The sequence below is a fragment of the Canis lupus genome, chromosome 23, assembly GCF_003254725.2.
Source record: "Canis lupus dingo isolate Sandy chromosome 23, ASM325472v2, whole genome shotgun sequence".
Lineage (NCBI taxonomy): Eukaryota > Metazoa > Chordata > Mammalia > Carnivora > Canidae > Canis > Canis lupus.
The window spans coordinates 34,712,769-34,731,584 of record NC_064265.1 but is presented as its reverse complement, the minus strand read 5'-3'; the positions used below and the strand labels follow the sequence as shown (position 1 = coordinate 34,731,584).

Sequence of the window (18,816 nt, the reverse complement as noted above, 5' to 3'; positions counted from 1 at the left end):
CAGAGGCCTCCCCAGCAGGGCCCAGGATAGAGGGGGCTGTGGGGCTGAACACACAAGAAGGCCCCACGTCCTGGGCCGACTGAAGATTCTTCCCAGTTCACCAGGGATTCTGTCCACCCCCAAACGATGGAGTCATTCCCAGGGTAGGGGTGACTACCCACAGTCCCCAACCCAGGCTGCTAAGGCACCAGGATCCAGGAAGGAATGCCACCTGGATGGGTGCCTTTGGGCAAGCCAGTCAACCTTCCCAAGACTCAGTGTTCACCCGATGAAATGAGGATGCTCTCTCAGGGCAGAGACAATGATCACCATCTTGAGAATGCCTTCCCTCCTCCTGCCTATCTGTCCCTCAGTTTGGGGGGTGGGGGGTGGGCCCAGTGCTCTGTGGCCACTGCAGGTACTCACGCAGGGCAGAGGGAAGAGCAGGTTGGTCACATCCAGCCCCTTCTTCACAGGCACGGTCACGCGGTTGGGCAGCACCAGGTGGGTGGCAATGAGGTCCTCCAGCAGGCTGTCTGATATCTCACTGGGGACGGGGCACGGCCAGCTGTAAAGGAGCGGCACCACCTCCCCAGGTCACCTGCCCCTCCGCCCAGGAGCAGAGCTTGGTGGGGTGGGCCCTGCCCAGGAGAGAACAGCCCTGACTCTAGCCTGCCTGGCTTGGAGGGATGTGGGGTAGACACTTTGACAGCCCCTGACCACCCCTTTCCCAATCCTGCTTTGTTCTCTGAGGCACCACGGCCTGTAGCTAAGAGGGATGACCTGGAGTGAATCTTGGCTCCATCACCCACGAGCCGGGTGAACTTGGGTAAGTTGCTAACCTCTCTGGACCTGTTTCTTCATCTCTAAAGAGAGGATATTAATATTACACCCCCACCCCCAGGGTTGTTACAAGGAGGAGTTAAAACGTGTGAAGTGCAGAGAATAGTGCCTGGTGCACAGCACTAGCCAAGTGCTTGTTCCCGGAGCCCTTCCACTCCCGGACATGCCATCAAAATTCTCCATCCCCCCCGGGTAGAGGAACAGGACAGTGCCTAGAATGGGACTGGCACACTGTGGGTGCTCAGTAAACATCTGTTGAATAAAACAGTGCACAACTGGATTCTGAATGCAGGGGGCCAAGATCCGTGGCCACATCCCCTGTGAAGGAGCCAGAGGTCCTCCCTGTGGGCAGGGGAGGTGCCCGAGCCCGGTAAGCCCACTGGTGCTTGCCCTGGCCAGTCCAACTGTCCCTCCCTCCCGGGGATGTGTCCATGTGGGGCTGGAGCCCTCCTCTGCTCCTCTCAGGGAGCCTGAGGCCCTGCGTGCTGCAGCCCCCACGGCCAGTCCCAGGGATGTGGAATTCCCCAGACCAGCTTTTCTTCACTGGCCTCTACTGCGACAGCTGCCCCCTGTGACCATGGAAAGGGGAGGCCAAGTGGCTTGTCACCACACACTTGGGTTGGGGAGGGGGAGGAGTACAGATGAAAGGAGGACATCGCGTGACTCCACATCCACTGTGCCACTGCACACACCTAAGTGTTGTCCCAGGAACCACAACATAGAGGAACCGGGCTCCCCCTTCACTGAGGAAGAGCCCAGAGGGGTAAAGTAAACGTTCTGAAACCACATAGCTGTGGAGCGACCAACCGAGCAGGAGCCTGGTCTGGCTGGATCCGGTTCCAGAGCCTGCGCTCTGACCTCACCTCTGGCCGGTGTGTGCCCGGGTGTTTGAGCGTGTGCGTGTGTTCGGGGCACAGCGCCTGCCACAACACTGTTAGCCTCCTGCTCCCACTCCAAACGCACCACCGCTTTTCCCTCGGGAGCAGGGACAGCGTGGTGCAGGCCCCTCTCCTCACGCAGAAAACGGGAGCCCCACTCTGGGGTCCCACCTGGCAGCCCTCGCAGTGCACTTACTTGATTCCCGGTGCATCCAACAGGTTGGTCAGGCCTGTCCAGTTGATCTGCAGATGCTGCAGGGGCGGAGGGAGGCTGTTAGACTCTAGGGGCCAGATGCGCAAGGCCGAGGGCCCTCTGCCAAGTGCCTGGAGCCCACCCACATGGAGAACCCGGCCTGCTGTGGGGCACCTCAGCAGGGGTGTCACCTCTGAGTCTGGGGCTGTCGGGTCTGCTGCTTCCCTGCTGGGACCACACAGGAGTGGACCAGTGCACATGGCCACAGACCAGCCTGGGCCGAGAGGTCTGAGTTACAGACTCCTCTCCACCTCAGACCCCCTGTGTGACCTCGTTTCCTGCTCTTGGGGGACACAGAGAGTCGAGCACCCCCGGCTGCTTGAGATGATGGGACACGAGGAATGTGGAGCACCCAGGTCTGGGCTGGTTCAAGCAGTGCCACTCCGGGACTGAACTAGCGCTTGGGGCCGTACAGGCCTGCGTCTCTTTGGGACTTACCGGCTTTTGAAGGAAGAACACGGTCACGGCTCCCACAAAGGGCTTGTCCACCAGGAGGGGCTCCAGGATGACCCGCAGCGTGCCCTGCAACTGGATGGGCACACAGGACCTCAGCCTGCCTTCTCCCTGCACCTGCTGCGCTCGGCCGAGGCCACTGCTGCCTTGTTCGTGCCCGTGCCACCCCTAAATGTCAGGGCCACCTGCTGTTGTGACAGGGACCGTATTCAGGGAACAGAAGCCAGCGCACGGCTGCCACCCGTCTGCTGGCTACCGGGGGCCGGGGCTGGGGGCTGGCCACCCTTGCTGTCCACGGGTGCGCTGTCACAGGGGCCCGCAGCCCTGCCCACATCTCAGGCTGGCCCGGCCTGCTACTCCTCTACCGCAAGATGCTCCCGCCCCCTCTATCCACTGCATTTTCTAAGCACTGGTTGTGCATCACCCCATAAGCAGAGCCTCCCCCTTCCCGGGGCAGCTAATGTCTCCTTGGGGGGGACCTTACAAACAGAGGCAGGTGTGGGGCCACAGGGCCAAGCCGAGGCCCGGTGAAGGCCAGTCACCGCTTTCTGGCCATGTGACCCAGGCCTGGAGTCCGGTGATCGTTACCAGCCTGTGTGTGGTGTCATCGCTTTTCTGCAGCCTCCTCCAGCCTGAGGCCGCTTCCCCACCGCAGGGGCAGGAGCGGCGTGGGCGGCGGGTGGAGGGGGAGCCGTGCCACCAGCTCCCACGTACCTGAATCCCGTTCACGCCAGCCTGTATCTTCTGCAGCTCCGCACTGATCTCGCAGTCCCCGATGTAGCTGAAAGCGGGGAGGGAGAAGGAAGGTCGGGGGCAGGGGCAGGGCCACCACTGAGAGACCAGGAACTTGCCCAGGGCCACACAGCTGGCCACCACGCCCTGCAGCACCTGGCCATGGCTCCCAGAAGCCTCGGCCTTCCGCAGCTCTGCACAAACGCTGACCTAGGCCGGGCCCCGGAGGCCGCCCCCCGTGCTCTGCGGGTCCGCGCACATCCTCTGCCCGCAGGGCAGGGACTCTGGGCACTACTTTGCCCCGCGACACCCCACACAGCTGAAGCAGGGGCTCTTGACGCACGTGCCGCCCACCCCTCTGCCACTGCCCCTTCTCTGCTTAGGTCTCTTCCCCAAGGACACAGGAAGCTGCGTCTAGCTGGCGGCTCGTACCAAGTGACGGGCACAGGGAGCCCAGAACGGGCGCCTCTGGGGGTAAAGATCGTGAGACCCTGTCACAGGACTGAAGGAGAAGACGAAGCGGAGAGGCAGGGCAGCCTCCAAATACCTGCAGGATGTCACAGAAAGGGTGGGTCCCTCTGGAAGTGGGGCAATCTAGGGACCCCAGGGCGGCCAGAGCTGGGGAGAAGCGAAGCAGGTGCCAGATGGCCCTGACGTGCCTCAGTGGTCATGCCAGGATCCTGTGGCAGAGCTGGAGAGCCCAGGTCACCATCATCCCAACACATCCCCCAGATGGGGACGGGTGTTCCCAGAGTTGGCTCCTATCTACCTGATAGGCTCTCAGTGCCGGCCCCTGGGCTAAGGACAGGAAATGAGACACTGGGGAGGAATGCAACATTCTCGAACTTCCACAGTTGATCCTTAGTCCTTTTTTTTTTAAGATTTGTAAAATGTATTTATTCAGGAGAGACAAAGAGAGAGAGGCAGGGACAGGCAGAGGGAGAAACAGGCTCCATGCAGGGAGCCCAACACAGGACTCGATCCTGGATCTCCAGAATCAGGCCCTGGGCTGAAGGTGGCACTAAACTGCTGAGCCACCCAGCCTGCCCACCTTTTTTTTTTTTTTTTAAAGATTTATTTATTTTAGAGAGAGAGCACAAGCGAATACATGGGGGAAGGGCAGAATGAGAGAACCTTCAAGCATTGTCCCCAGTGAGCTCAGAGCCCCAGGCAAGCCGGACCCTACACCCAGGAGATCATAACCTGAGCCGAAACAGAGACAGACGCTCAACTGACAGCCACCCAGGCGTCCCTTGGTGGGTGGATCCCTTAAAGGATCCTTGGTCCATTAAAGCACAAGTCAAATCTCGCCACCTCCAGGAAGACTTCCTGCATTGAATGTCCCTTCTCTCAGACTCAAGCTGGCTACAAACATCATTCAAAAGAGGTAGCTTTGCCCAACCCACTGAGCCAGTCACTCACGTGTGTTTGCCTCCTTGTTTTCCTGGGGAGCCACAGAGTCCGGTTCTCCCACGGATCTCTCACAGCCCGTGCTCAGAGCTCCCTGGGCCTTACCATGAGTCCCCACATCTTCTTGCCATACTTGCTCCCTCTTTCTACATCCTCTGTAAGGGAGCCGGTGTGAGCCTCCAACTGACTAGCCCTGACCTCCAAGAAAGCTCTGCTGCCTGGGCCTGGGTACCAGAGCATTCTCCTGTGGGAGAAGCTAGGCCTGAGCTGAGGGGTCAGACAGCAGTGGCTTCCCGGAGACTATCCATTCTGATATCGTTCCCTGTCCCAAGCAGGGACCTTGTGTTCCAGCCCAGGGCACTGGGGACTCTGTGTGCTGTGAGGCGCCTTCACACCCCAAGTTAGAATGTAAATATGCTACTCCATCTTCAAACCACCTGTTCTCACGCAGCGTTCCCAGGTCCCCTACACCTAGTTCGCATAGGGAAGAGGGCTCACCAAATCTGCAGGTCCAGGACCACCTGTCTTCGGTTGCGCTTGTTAGTGTGCGCCTTGACACCGTTGACCCTGGGGCACTGGAAGAGATGTCAGAGGGAGAGGTCAGCAGGGATCTTACAGCAATGGATGGCTGCTGGGCCCACGCCCAGCACGGGGCTTTGTCCACAACAACTGATCACTCACTCCTGGGATGAGGCACCGAGAAATTCAGGCTGCAGCCCGTCTGTCCTTGGAACCATGGTACTTCCCCCTTCGAATGTGCACCCTTCCTTCTCTCTCTCTCCTACCACAGATGTTTCCGGAGCACCTGCTGTGTGCCAGGCGTTGGACTGGGGAGAAGGCCAGGAGCAAGACAGGCTGAGCCTGCCCTCATGGGTTGGAAGCCCCGCAGAGGAGACAATGGTGGGGGAGGGCACAGTGAAGTGCAGTCCCAGCTGTCACATGGGGATCAGGGGACTTCAGGAGCACCTCCCTTCGGATAGATGAGGTTAGTGAAAGCTTCTGGAGGAGGAGGCATTTAAATAGCCCTGGCACATGAGTAGGAGTTGGCTCCCTAAGGGCAAGACAAGAAGGCAGGGTCTCCAGCTGAGGGTTCTGACCCTAGAAATTAAAGTGCCTCACACTAGGGCCAGGCCATAGTCTCCCAGCTCTGGGGCCGAGGGCAGAGCTCCTAAGTTCTCTTCCCTACCCCACTCCTCTCTTTACCTCCTCTCAGGAGGTTATTGGGCATTGGAGTGGGGTCTGGTTATTATTTATCAAAAACAAAAAAATAAGTATCATTTGAATTTCAGTTCTATGCATGCCAAAGTAGTTAGGGGCGAAGTTCACTAATGTCTGTAATCTGGCTTAAAATGCATTAAAAAAAATGAGAAAAAAAATGAGAAAAAAACAGATGTGTGGATACGTGCTAAAGCAAATATAGCAAAAAGTTAGCGGTTGTACAATCCAGAGGGTTCGCTGCATAATGCTCTCACATTTTCTGTATGTTTGAGATTTTTCACAATGAAGTGTTGGAGGAAAAAAACTCAATCAACCGTACTAGAGAAGATCCCATTATCTTTCTATTCTCTCCTTAGAAAGTGACATTTCCAAATGCATTGTCACATGAAAAGCTTATCAAAGAGCACGGAGCCAAAAATGCAGGATAAAATGTATCATAGGGACAACTTGAGCAGTTAATTAAAATCATCATGTAGTTTTTCCAGGTTGTGGTATGTGTGATATGTCAACTTTTTAAATGTATAATTCACTGCGGTTTATTTTCCTGTTCCTTCTCATATTTATTTAATATTCATTTTTCTCCTGATTTTACATTTTTATGTTCTTTTTCTTTAAGAGGGTCCCCCCAGAATTGTAGGAGCTTCAGGCTGCACAGCACCTGGCTCCACCCTGGCCTCCAGGGTCTTGCTGCTAAAGACCCAGCAAAGCCAGTGGAAGCCTAGGGAGGGGAGTGGGGCGCTGTAAGGGGCCCCCACAGCCTAGAGTCACCGCTAGGCCCAAGGGATGGCTTCCCAGCAGCACCACATCCCACAGGCATCATACTCGGCCATAAACACAGCCGTCCGCCTGCTCCTGGGCTCTGGGCCTGCTCAGTCCTTCAAATGCCAGCTCAGACATCACCTGCTTCCAGCAGTCCTCCCTGACTACCGCAGCCCCCGTGCCCCTGTCCCCCTGGGTGCTCACACTCCTCCACCCCTGTGAGCACACGGCCATGTGCTGGGCCACCAGGTCATGTGTCTGTCTCCATAACAGGACAGTGCCCCTCCTTTTGGAGGGGCAAAGTGACCTCCCTGTGCAGGGCCACAGTCACACTCCTTTCTGTCTGTGGTGCCTCGCACTCAGCCACGCTCCGTGAGTCTGCATGAATGAAGCAGGGACTGTACAACAAACTAGCAGGTGCTGAGACAAACCAGTCCTGGTTGAGTTCGAGACGCATAAGCCGGGATCTCCAGGGGTCAGGCCTGTCTGCTCCGCGCCCGCTCAGGTGGCTAGTGGGGCAGAGCTGGGCACATGCTCCGGGGCAGGCCAGCGTGTGCTCTGACACTTGCCTGTCCCACACCAGACCAGATGCCAGTGCCCACAAAGTGATGGACATCATAGCAGTTCTGGGGGATGCATTTCTTTTTAAGTAAACTCTATGACCAACTTGAGGCTCAAACCCACAACCCTGAGATCAAGAGTCATATGCTCTATCGACTGAGCCCAATTGCCAGGCACTCCTGGGGGAGGAATTTTCAAATGACAAAAATAAGACTCACATCAGTGGGGCACTTGGGGGCAGCAGGAGTGGGGCAAGAGGGTGGAAGAAGAGGCTGTCAAGAATAGGGACACGATGTCAGGAATGTCAAATGCAAACCTCCTCTATCCTAGGTCACCTATTAGCTTCACAGAACTAGTGTTGGGTTTGTAACGCTAACTGACACAATCGGCCAGCTGGTAGAGAGTTAGCCCCTGCTTTGAGGCACCACCTCACCTGGGAAGGTGTGATCTTCAGAGCTGGTGCCTCAGCAAGCACGACTTATACATCCCTCTCTCTGGCTGGCTTCGACAACATGGCATGTTTTCAAAATTTGGCTTAAGAAACGCAGACTTATTTCCCACCTTTCCTTTTTGTTGTCTCTGAGCCAGGCTTCCTTTGAACCTGCAGAGATGGTGATGCTGGGACTCGGGGGTGAGGGGTCTCCACTGAGGCTGGGAGGCTGAAAAGTGCAGGTGGGGGCCAGGCCCCTGGGGAGGTCCCCTGGGATATTCCCGGTCAGGTGCGTGACCTGAGGCAGGGTCTGCAAAGTAGAGACAGGCTGCCCCTCCTGAGACATTACCCACCTTTTGTCCAAAGTAGAGCTTGGTGAATGTGAAGGTCCTCAGGTGGCTGCTCTTCTCTCGGATCTTGGGCTCGAGCTTTTCCCGGAACTTGTTTTCCATGATCATGCTCAGGTAGGGCCAGATCTGAGAGATGATCTGTGATGACGAGAGGAGGCTCTTGGGGATCAGGTCTGTTTCCCCCACCCAAGACCCAGGGCTGCCCAGGACAACCTGGCCCCGGGACCTTACACTGTAGCACCCCAGGCCTGCCTGCCCACCCACCTACCAGCTATCCATCCATCTGTCCATCAAACATCCCGTAACTAAAGCAGCAGTTCTCACACTTGCCCAGGCAATGCGTCTTGGTGCTGTTTTGCAGAGCACCATGAGTCACTAAACCTAGTATCACGAACCTTTTGGTTCTGTGCTGAAACATAAGCTATCCGAGCCAACACTGTGGTGTCATCAAGAAGTAGCAGGTGCCAGAGGCTTAGGGAAAAAAAAAGTCACAGAAGACAAAGTTAATTTGTTTTCTGTGAATTTATTTTTTTTCTAGCAATCAGAAAAGGCTGCCTTTGGCTGATCTCTGCAGCAGAGCAACTCCTAGCCCGGATTTGGGAAGCAGGCAGAGAAGGGTAGGGAGGGAGCAGCAGGGCTGACACGTTCCTCTTCCTTCTCTTGGACTCTGTAAACACAGATGCCCCTCGCGGTCACCAGATGCACCATCAGGGGAGCCTGAGGCAGTGGGATTACAGGCCTCTACTGCCCCCATCTCTCTCGGGGCCCCTTTAGGAGCTGGTCCCATCTTCCTCACTCGCTGCTGTGTGGGCTGCCCAATGGGTCTCAGGCACAAGGTTTTCGGAGCACACTCGGTGCCCCAGTGTGTGGTTTGTCTACACAGCTGAGGACGGGAGCCTCATCCCCAGTCACACATCCCCAACGCCTTGTGTAGGGATAGTGTGTGTCAGTTCAAGAAAGAAGGGTGTAACACACGGGGGTACCCATGAACTAGCGGACACACAGGGAGGAAGAACTTTGGGGGCTCAGAACAAGGTCTGTCCCAGGGGACCCGGGCCCTGCGTTAATCCACAGAAATCCAGCCACTCCTCTGAAAGGAACCATCCCCTTCCAACTTCTACCTGCAGGCCGGGAACAGTCTTGACCCACACGGCAATGACATTTCTGGTAACACAAGACTATCAGCCTTGGCTCGAAAACCATCAGGAAGTCCTTTTTTATACCTAAACTGAAGTCACTCCTGCTACGGGCTGTTCTAACCAGAACAAAGGCAAGGTTTGTCCTAGAAAAAGGTACTGAATCAGGATACTTGAGAGGGTGGGAGGATATATGAGCCTTCACGTCTAGGAGACAGTTTTGGGCTCATCAGGTAGGGGCCAGACTCTGCTTCCTCGTCTGTAAGAAAGGGCCAGACCTGGACTCACAGAGCCGGGCCCTCCCTGAGGCAGCAGGCAGCAGGCGCACAGGGGATCCGCGCATGAGCTAACAGCAGCCAGAGGGATGACGACAGTGACTCTGACATCCCAGGCGTCGTGGTGCTCTCATGACCTCATGAGTCCTCACAACTCACAGGGCAACGACCATCATTACTCCCACTGCACAGACGAGGGAACCGCTCGGGAACCGCTCGGAGAGGTTAGGCAGCCGAGTGAGGGCCGGCCGCCGGGATAGGCCCCCCTCTCCCTGGGAAGTGCTGAACTTGGCCTCCTGGGGGGCTGCGTTTTGCTCAATCCTTCTCTGTATTTTCTAACATTTCTGCTATGACTGTCATTAATTTCAGACTGTAAAAAAGGTGTTGTTGTTGTTGCATGTGTGTGTGTTTAAAGAAAGTCATTGGAAATGAGAACCCCGAGGGTGGGAAGGGAACGAGACAGGCAGAAGGGCCATCTCTGCCCCAGCGGGCACCGTTACTGCCAGCGGGCCTTAGTCCATGGTCGCCTCGCCCCCACCCAGTGTGGGGTCACTCAGCCCGGGAGCACCAAGAGGACGAGGCCCAGGAGACCAGCCCCAGCAGGCCCACCGCAGCCTTACCTTGTTGGCCCACTCGACCCGCTCCACATCCGGGAAGTGGATCTGGGGAAGAGAAGCCCCGAAGGTGAGTTAGACTCAACAGCATCCCGCCCCTGGAGACCCAGCAGCGCAGTCCTGGGGTTCCTGCTCCCACCCCACTCACTCCACTCACCCCACCTCTGCTCTGCTTCCCTGCCCTGCTCAGCGCCCACCCGGCACCTGCCGGGAGGCTCAGCCAGCCCTGCCCCGGGCGCACTGTCAGGTGGGGCAGGCTGCAGGCAACCAGCAATGCGCTGCCCACACTGACACCTCGTCCTCCCTCCTCCCAGCTGGGAGGCTTACAGGTGGGCGGTCCCGGACTGCTCCCCACCCTCCCACCCAGCATCCCCACTATACCCCGTAGCCCTCAGGCTGGAAGGGTAGGGCTGGAACCCCTCATTTGCTTATGCAAATAAGCCCCACCTTCCCAGTGGAAACCCAGCGGAACCCCCATCCGACTGGCCCAGGGTACCACCCCACTTTGCTCCTTGCCACTTCTGTCCTCCTTATCCTTTTAATGACACAAGTAATCACAGCCTCTGGAGAAAAATTAGAAAATCAGGCAAGCAAAAGGAAAGATATTTTATCAGAGAATGCTGAGTGACAACCACCCTTACGCAGGTTGATGCATTTCCTTCCAGGCTCTTGGCAGAAACAAGGATATGTAGTTTTCACAGAAATTGAGGTCACAGTGTTTTGTAATCTGCTTTTTTCCACTTAGCAACACATAGGATTGTGTTGGTTCATGCTGTTTTCATAGGTAACTGGGGAATGGGAGCGCCCCTCCCCAGCAGGCCAGATCCTGTAGTCACATAGGCGAGCTTCCTTCAGGTCACAGCTGCCAGCCACTGTCTGCTGAGCGAGTCCTGCTCCATCCCTGGGTTGGAGGGGTTATCCCCAGGAGAAGTGACAATCCTACTTGCTAACCTTTGCAGGACCGGATTCTGAGGGTTCTTAACCCCTTGCAAGACTCTCAGTCTCTCCCAGTGTCTGCTGAGCTTCTCACAAGACCCCCAGCCCAGCCCCCAAGGTTTTCAGGGACAAAGGTGTAAGACAGTACTGGTGCCTGACACAAAACGTGGATCAGCAAAATGGTAGCAATGGTCATCTCTGTCGCCAAGTCCTTGGAGCACAAGGCCAACTCAGAATCAGATTCATGGTGGGCATAGGACCTCCCAAGCTCAGGAAAGGAAACGTGTCCATGCAGTTCACACACCTAGTGCACACCAGGCCCTGGGCTAGCTCTGGGGACGCCCTGAAGGCCCAAACATAGACCCTGGCCTAGACAATTGTGCCCAGGAGTATAAAGTAATTTAGTTCCTTTAGGAGCAGTTTTTCTTTTTTATTATTTTTAAAGATTTTATTTACTTATTCATGAAAGACCAGGGAGAGAGAGAGAGAGGCAGAGATTCCGGGCAGAGGGAGAAGCAGGCTCCATGCAAGAAGCCAGACGTGGGACTCGATCTGGGGTCTCCAGGATACACCCTGGGCTGAAGGTGGCACTAAACCGCTGAGCCACCCGGGCTGCCCAGTTTTTCTTTTTTTTTTAAAGATTTATTTGAGGAGGAGAGAATCCCAAGCAGATTCCCTGCTAAGTGCGGAACCCTAATGCAGGGCTCCATCTCATAACGCTGAGATCATGACTTGAGCCAAAATCAAGAGTGGGTTGCTTAACTGACTGAGCCACCCAGGCGCCCCTTAGGAGCAGTTTTAACAGCCTTGAGAAGTCAGAGAAGCCCAGTGCTTCTGGGACTCCAGGAACACCAAGCTCTCTTCCAGCCTTAGATTCCCCAGTTCTAGATACTGATCCATACCAACTTGAAGGAGCATCTAATATTCCCAGGTGCTACAGGAAAATCACTGCCTGGTTCCCAGAGGGGGAGCTGGCCCAGTCCGCAGGAACAGGAGGGAATAATGGGAAAGGAAATCTTGGGGGCTGTGCGCAGGAACTGGGGACGGCCCATCGGGTTCAGCTGGGGAGAGGCAGCCTATTCGCCACATTCCCTGCTGCTGCCCTGGGTCAGGTCCCAAGCTGGTACCGGGCAAATGGAGCGTGAGACATTTTCATTGGTCCGTATCATACTGGCCAGCACTGAAGTAAAAACTCCTCCATGGGGGGAGGAAACAGACATCCAGTCCTCTGCTGGCTCCATTCATCACCATCTTTGACCTCACTTCTTCCAAGCAGCCTCTCCTGATCTCTCAAGTCAGAGATAGGTGTCCCTATTAGGTGTCTGCTGGTTCTCCACTGCGGCATTGAATACACCTCATTAGAGCTACTTGGTCTTACTGCCAGCCTCCTTACTAGACTGGAAGCTCGAGGGGGCTGACTCAGACTTGTTCCCTATTAGTCCCTGTCCCTGGCATATGAATGTCTTAATAAATATTTGTGGAATGAATGAATGCATAAATGAATGCAAGCTTCTTGCCTTCACACAGCTCCTAGGCTGGTAAAGGAAGCAGGCAATTAACGGACCATTGCAGTGCAGGATCAGTACCAAGGTGCAGGGAGGGGGACCCCCACAAAGGAGAAAGGTGGGTTACGGCTGGGCTTTCACTCACACCTTTGCTTCTCTTCTGCTCAAGCCTGCTGGCTGGACCCCTCCGTCTCCTCCTTCCACCCTGACCACTGCACTCTCACTTGATGTGTATATCCTTTCTACACCTCCTACCCTCTGCCTCTCCAGGGGAGGTTCTGCATCCCTGGGAGCTGAGTTCTGATCTCCTGCACCCTGGAAAAGCGATCCAGCTTGGCAGGTCCAACCATGGCCACACTTGGGAGCCAGTCAGACAAAGATTCCTGAGCTGCCTCTCACACCTACTGAATCAGAGTGTTGCCAGGTGGGGCCTTGCAATTTATTTTTAACAAGCTCCTGGCATGATTCTAGAGTTCCGTCAGGGCTGGTTGTGTGGTATTAATGACCAACCCGCTCTTTGCATTAGAGTGGCCCACACTCACCCTGAACGTGTGGACAGCAGCGGAACGCCCAGGGCCCGCACTGCTTTCATGGTCCCTTGGCCAGCCACACTCGTGTTTGAGGCTCCTTGCTAAGAGATTCCTCTAGAGAGCAAGTCTGAATGCCCTGATGAGAGCAGCGATTCAGGCTGAGAAAATAAGGAACCATCAAGTAACCCTGTTCTGCCCTAGGCACCCTGCCGGCTCGCCTCGGCCTCAAGCTCAGCACCTGTCATGACTCCCCAGTGATACCAAACCCAGAGCCAGGCTATCTTCTCTGCGGCTGCCCCCAGGGTAGGTCCCGGACCAGGGGAGGATGTCAGAGAGCCACTCAGGGAACAGCTACTCAGCCCCAATGCTTCCTCAGTTTGATGGAGACAAATTAGTCATTTTTCCATTATAATTGGCCTTTTGAAAAAGTCTTTCCATACTCCAACTTCTTAAAGTTATTCCATGTTTTTAACTGCTGACTTTCTATTTTAGCTTTGCACTAAGGTCTTTAATCTGTCCGAAATTTTTTACAGCAGGTAAGATAGGCATACAGACTCCCACTAAGGCGATTTTCTACTATCATATACTCAAAAAAAAAAAAAAAAAAAAAAAGATCCCGTCTTTCCTAACTTCTGAAGAACCTTTCCTCACGTTAGCTTCTCATGTGTCCTCCAGTGTGTTTCTGGACTTGGCATTGAACTCTATGGCTTTATTGCCTGTTTGTAGGCCAGTGCCACACTGTTCTAATCACTGTGGCTTTGCAACATGATCCTTATAATCTCCAATAACCTTTTTTTTCTTATCTTCATCCTTCTTATTTCTCCTAGGTTTGTCATCACAGGCCAAGCCCTGTGGCACCACACCACGCAGTGGTGGTGACAGCGAGCAGCTCTATCTTGTTCCTGACATCAAATGGAAGTTTTTCCATGAAGCATGATTTTCGCTGTAGATTTTTAGAGGACAGCCTTGATCAGATTGAGGAAGTTCTTTTGGAGAGCTAAATTTCTGAGAGCTTTCATTATAAATGGGTATTGAACTATATTCAGCACTTTCTCAAATCTACTGAGATAATCAGGTTATTTTCCCCTTTCATCCACTAAAGTGGCCAAGTTAACTGATGTTCCTTTATAAAACAAAACTGTCTCTAGTTCGTGGGATAAGCCCCATTTGAAGCAGTTCGTTTAGTTAGCCTGATATCTCATTTAGGTTTTATACACTCACAATTCAAAGCGGTACCTACAATTTTTGTTCTTGTACAATTCATATTTAGTTTTGCTACAAAGATTTTATAATAAATTGTAAAACTAGTGGGACAGCTTTTCCATATCCTATTTTCTAAACAACCTGTAAATAATAGGAATTTTCTGATCAGTGAAGTTTCTATAAAGACAGCTTTCTTGGGGTGGGAAATTACCATTTCTCTCTGTAGTGGTTAATGGTGTATAAAGGTCCACTTATCTCTTATTATGGTAATTTTGGCATTTATATTTTTCTAGAAATGTAACTAGTTCATCTAGGTTTTCAAATGTACTGATATTTATTTATAATATTTTATTATTTTTAATCTGCTTTATCTGTAGTTATCTTTTTCATTCTAGATTTTATTTTCATCTTTTTCTCTTTATTAATAGATCAAGGTTGACAAAGGTTTTGTCCATTGTATTAATCTTTCAGAGCACTAGTTTTGGTTGTTGTTAATAATTTTCTTTTCCTTTTGCATTCATATGAAAATTTTTGTTCATTTTCACCCTTAATTTTATTATTTCTTTCCCTACTTCTCTGATCTAAAACTGTTGCTCTTTTATGTTCTTAGAATTGTAAATTTTATTTGTTTTTGGTTTATGAGAAATTCAAAGTTATAAATTCCCCTATGATTTTTGGCATAGTGTTTTCATCATTATTCAGCTCCCGTTTTTTGTTTTTTTTTTGTAATTTTCATTATGACTACCTTTGAAACAATGATTTTTTAATAGAATAATTTTAAATAATTAGACATGTGAGATTTCTAAAGCTATTTATTGTTTTCTGATTCCATTTCTTTATAGTCTGCACAGTCTGTAGGATGGCAATCAATCGGAATATATTGATAATTCCTTTGTGGCCTAGTGCATGATTAATTTCTGTGACTGTTGCAGGTATGATCAACTTATTAATCATATCCTTTGCAAAAAAAATCATGCCCTTTGAATATTCTTATCCTTATTTCCTCTTTGTCTACTTGATTTATCATTTTTAGAGAGGAATGTATTAGAGTTTCCAAGCCCAAATGTTGGTTTATCCACCTCCCTGTGTAGTTGTGTCAGGTTGTTGGTTTACATTTCAAGTTTATATTATGCAGTACATACATGTCTAACAGATTACCGGGTTTTTTTTAGATTACCTTTTTAATTACTATTCTTTTTTAAAAGATTTTATTTATTTATTCATGAGAGACACAGAGAGAGAGAGAGAGAGAGAGAGGCAGAGAGAGAATCAGGCTCCCTGCAGGGAGCCTGACATGGGACTCAATCTGGGGTCTCCAGGATCACACCCTGGGCCAAAGGCGGTGCTAAACCGCCGAGCTACCTGGGCTGCCCTAATTACTATTCTTTTTAGGATTATAACACCCTGGTCTTTAGGAGGTGTCTGAGTTACATTCTATTTTGTCTAATTAAAATTGCCATTAGTTTACTTTTGTTTCAAAGTTGCCCAGTTATATCTTTTCCCATCCTATTTTCAAACCTTTTGAGTTCATGTTATCTCCTATCCCTTAGAACTCACCTTAATCCCTTATCAGCCCCATTGCACAGATAAAGAAACTAAGGCTCAGAAAGGTTGCTCACAGTCAGCAGCTCCGGAGTGCCAGAGCTGAGACACAGACCCAGGTCTGTCTCACCACCAAGTCTGTACTCCTCCATCCTGCCTCCTCACTCCTCTTCAGAACACCTATGTAAGTATGTAACTACGAGGTTTTCCTCTTTCGTAGAAAGTCTAATTTAGCAGGGGACTGCCCTCTTGAGACCGGAGTCTTCACTGGTAGGCCACGCTTTAAGAGTCTACAAAGGACATTCCACAGATACTTTGATTTCATCTTCCTAACACCCCATAACGTGCACAGCAAAGCCACAATCATCCTCACTTTACAGATGAGGGGAGGCTCAGAGCCCAGTTGGTACCTGCCCAGATCACCCGGGTGACCGGAACTCCTATTTCTCCTGCATATAATTTGAGCCCAGCCGTCAAACCTTTTGCTCCCCGCCTCCTGCGCCTGAAGTGTCAGCCTATGAAGTCCGTTTTAGTGTCTAAGTATTCCTTGTGCATTTAAAATGTCACCTCTCGGGATCCCTGGGTGGCACAGCGGTTTGGCGCCTGCCTTTGGCCAGAGCGCGATCCTGGAGACCCGGGATCGAATCCCACGTCGGGCTCCCGGTGCATGGAGCCTGCTTCTCCCTCTGCCTGTGTCTCTGCCTCTCTCTCTCTCTCTCTGTGTGACTATCATAAATAAATAAAATTTTTTAAAAAAATAAAATGTCACCTCTCTCAGCCTTGGTTTCTCATCCACAAGAGGGGCACAATGCTGCCAATTCCACGGAGTTCCTGAGATGAGTACGTGAGACCATGCATGCGAGGTGCTGGGCACCGTCCCCGGTAAATGCCCCAGAAGCGGGGATGCTTGCGGGCAGGTGTCTGGACGCGGGAGGTGCAGACACTGTGACCCCTCTGTCCGCAGGTGCATGCCCAGAACAGTATCGGGCTACGTGTCCAGTTCTGTCTGACCCAAAGTCCAGCAAATTCTCTACGGGACCCCAGCGGCCTGGGGCTCGGCACTCAGGGAAACCGAGAAGGGAGGCTAGAAAAAGCGAGGAGAGGTGAGCACAGCGCAGGGGGCTGGGGCTGAAGCGGGAGGACCCAGGTGAGGGCGGTTTCCCTGGCCTCTGCTGATTGGCTGAGGGCTGCGCCTGCGGACAGGCTGCGTCCAATGGCCGCGAGGCGCCTGCGTGGTACTGTCCAATGGGGAGGGGGCTCTGCAGGGAGGCGTGGCAGAGGGGACCCAATCAGAGCCTCCGTGCACGTCTTCCCGCACGAGGTGGACGCAGGGAAGGCGTAAAAAGATCGCTGGCGGGCAGCCCGGGGGCCCAGCAGTGCAGCACCGCCTGCGGCCCGGGGCGTGATCCTGGAGACCCGGGATCGAGTCCCGCGTCGGGCTCCCTGCATGGAGCCTGCTTGCTTGCTTGCTCTTTCTTTTCTCTCTTTCTTCTTTCTCTTTCTTTCTTTCTTTCTTTCTTTCTTTCTTTCTTTCTTTCTTTCTTTCTTTCTTTCTTTCTTTCTTTCTTTCTTTCTTTCTTTCTTTCTTTTCTTTCTTTCTTTCTTTCTTTCTTTCTTTTCTTTCTTTCTTTCTTTCTTTCTTTCTTTCTTTCTTTTCTTTTCTTTTCTTTCTTTCTTCCTTCCTTTCTTTTCTTCTTTCTTTTTCTTTCTTTCTTTCTTTTCTCTCTTTTTCTTTTTCTTTTTCTTTCTTTTCTTTTCTTTTTCTTCTTTCTCTCTTTCTCTTTCTTTTCTTTCTTCTTTCTTTCTTCTTTCTTTTCTTTCCTCTCTTTCTCATGAATAAATAAAATCTTAAAAAAAAAAAAAATAACTGCTGGCCCAGACTCGGGCTGAGTCCTAAAGCCACTGGACTTCGGTCCCAATACCTCACAGGGCCGGGAGTCTCCGGGACCAGCCGGTGGGGAGACACCCACACCTCCTGGCAATGCAGGGGGCAGACTGAGGCAGGGGGCTCACCCATCACCTGCAGAGCTCCTTAAAACGTGGGTTCTTGGTAAGGGCCCTCGCAGATTTAGATTCAGGAACCTAAGGACCTTCGGCAGGGACCCGGAGGCCTGTACCTTTCACGAGCTCCCAGGTCTCCCAGGTGGTTCAGGTCACGGGGGTGTAGGGGTGTGGAAGTCTGGGCGGGCAGGGCTCCCTGGGCTGGAGGACCTGCTCAGGCCCTGGAAGAAGGCGACCGTTCCGCCCCCGGGGTTCCTGATGAGGCTAACCAAGTCCCCATCCGTGTCTCCAGCGGTCACTCTTGGGAGAATACGGCTTTGTCATCAAATCCTTACCAGCACCTTATGGGCCCCGGTTCTTTTACAAAGGGAATAACTCTTGTGCCACAAAGAGCAAAGGGAGGCAAGAGCCAGTGGATGAAAAGGATGAAAAACACAGTATCACGAGTGGGCCTGGCTTTGGCGCCTCCCCTACCCCTAAAAATGTGAGCCCCTCCCAGCCCCCATAGAGCCAGGCCGCAGGAGCAGGAAGTGCTGCCAGGGGCCCTGAGGGGCACAGGTCCAGCCTCAGGTCTCTTCTGATGGAGGGAAGTGAGGCTCCAATGCTGACCCCACTCAGGTCTGCAATCAGGAGCTGATGAACATGAATCTAAATGGAGACAAATTCAGAGCTCTAGCATTCATTCACCCCTCAAACACGAACACAACCCTGACCGATGCATTACAGGTGTGAGCAAGTCTCCAAAGTAGGCCTGGGAAATTGTAAAGTTGCCCAGGCTGGTGGTCAAATCACCAGGACCCTGGATTCCTTCCCCCCACCCGCCCCTCGACAGTGCCCTTCAGAGCAGCTTAAAAAGAGGGGACCTCAGGCCTCCCTTTTTTTTTTTTTAATTTTTGTATTTATTTATGATAGTCACACACAGAGAGAGAGAGAGGGGCAGAGAAACAGGCAGAGGGAGAAGCAGGCTCCATGCACCGGGAGCCCGATGTGGGATTCGATCCCAGGTCTCCAGGATCGCGCCCTGGGCCAAAGGCAGGCGCTAAACCGCTGCGCCACCCAGGGATCCCAGGCCTCCCTTTTTTAAACTCACATCTTCTGCTATTCGCGTGCTTGGGCCAAGGCCTCCCAGGCAGAGTGGGCTCATATTTTAATGACAACATTTTTAAGGCAGTGACGGTAAGGAGAGCTCAGAGAACAGAGGCAGACTA

General features: G+C 52.6%; 1 protein-coding gene across 2 annotated transcripts in view; it reads right to left on the bottom strand.

Annotated features, from left to right (window-relative positions):
- The window catches only part of ESYT3 (extended synaptotagmin 3), a 51,033-nt gene that overhangs the window by 22,028 nt on the left and 10,189 nt on the right, over window positions 1-18,816 (bottom strand). For both annotated transcript variants that reach the window (XM_025448721.3, XM_035704800.2), the window contains exons 2-8: window positions 9,898-9,939; window positions 7,870-8,004; window positions 5,047-5,123; window positions 3,121-3,187; window positions 2,392-2,481; window positions 1,897-1,952; window positions 406-526 (exon numbers count right to left, since the gene is read on the bottom strand). In XM_025448721.3, the coding sequence (XP_025304506.1) occupies window positions 406-526; window positions 1,897-1,952; window positions 2,392-2,481; window positions 3,121-3,187; window positions 5,047-5,123; window positions 7,870-8,004; window positions 9,898-9,939 (588 nt within the window). The remainder of the gene's footprint in view (window positions 1-405; window positions 527-1,896; window positions 1,953-2,391; window positions 2,482-3,120; window positions 3,188-5,046; window positions 5,124-7,869; window positions 8,005-9,897; window positions 9,940-18,816) is intronic.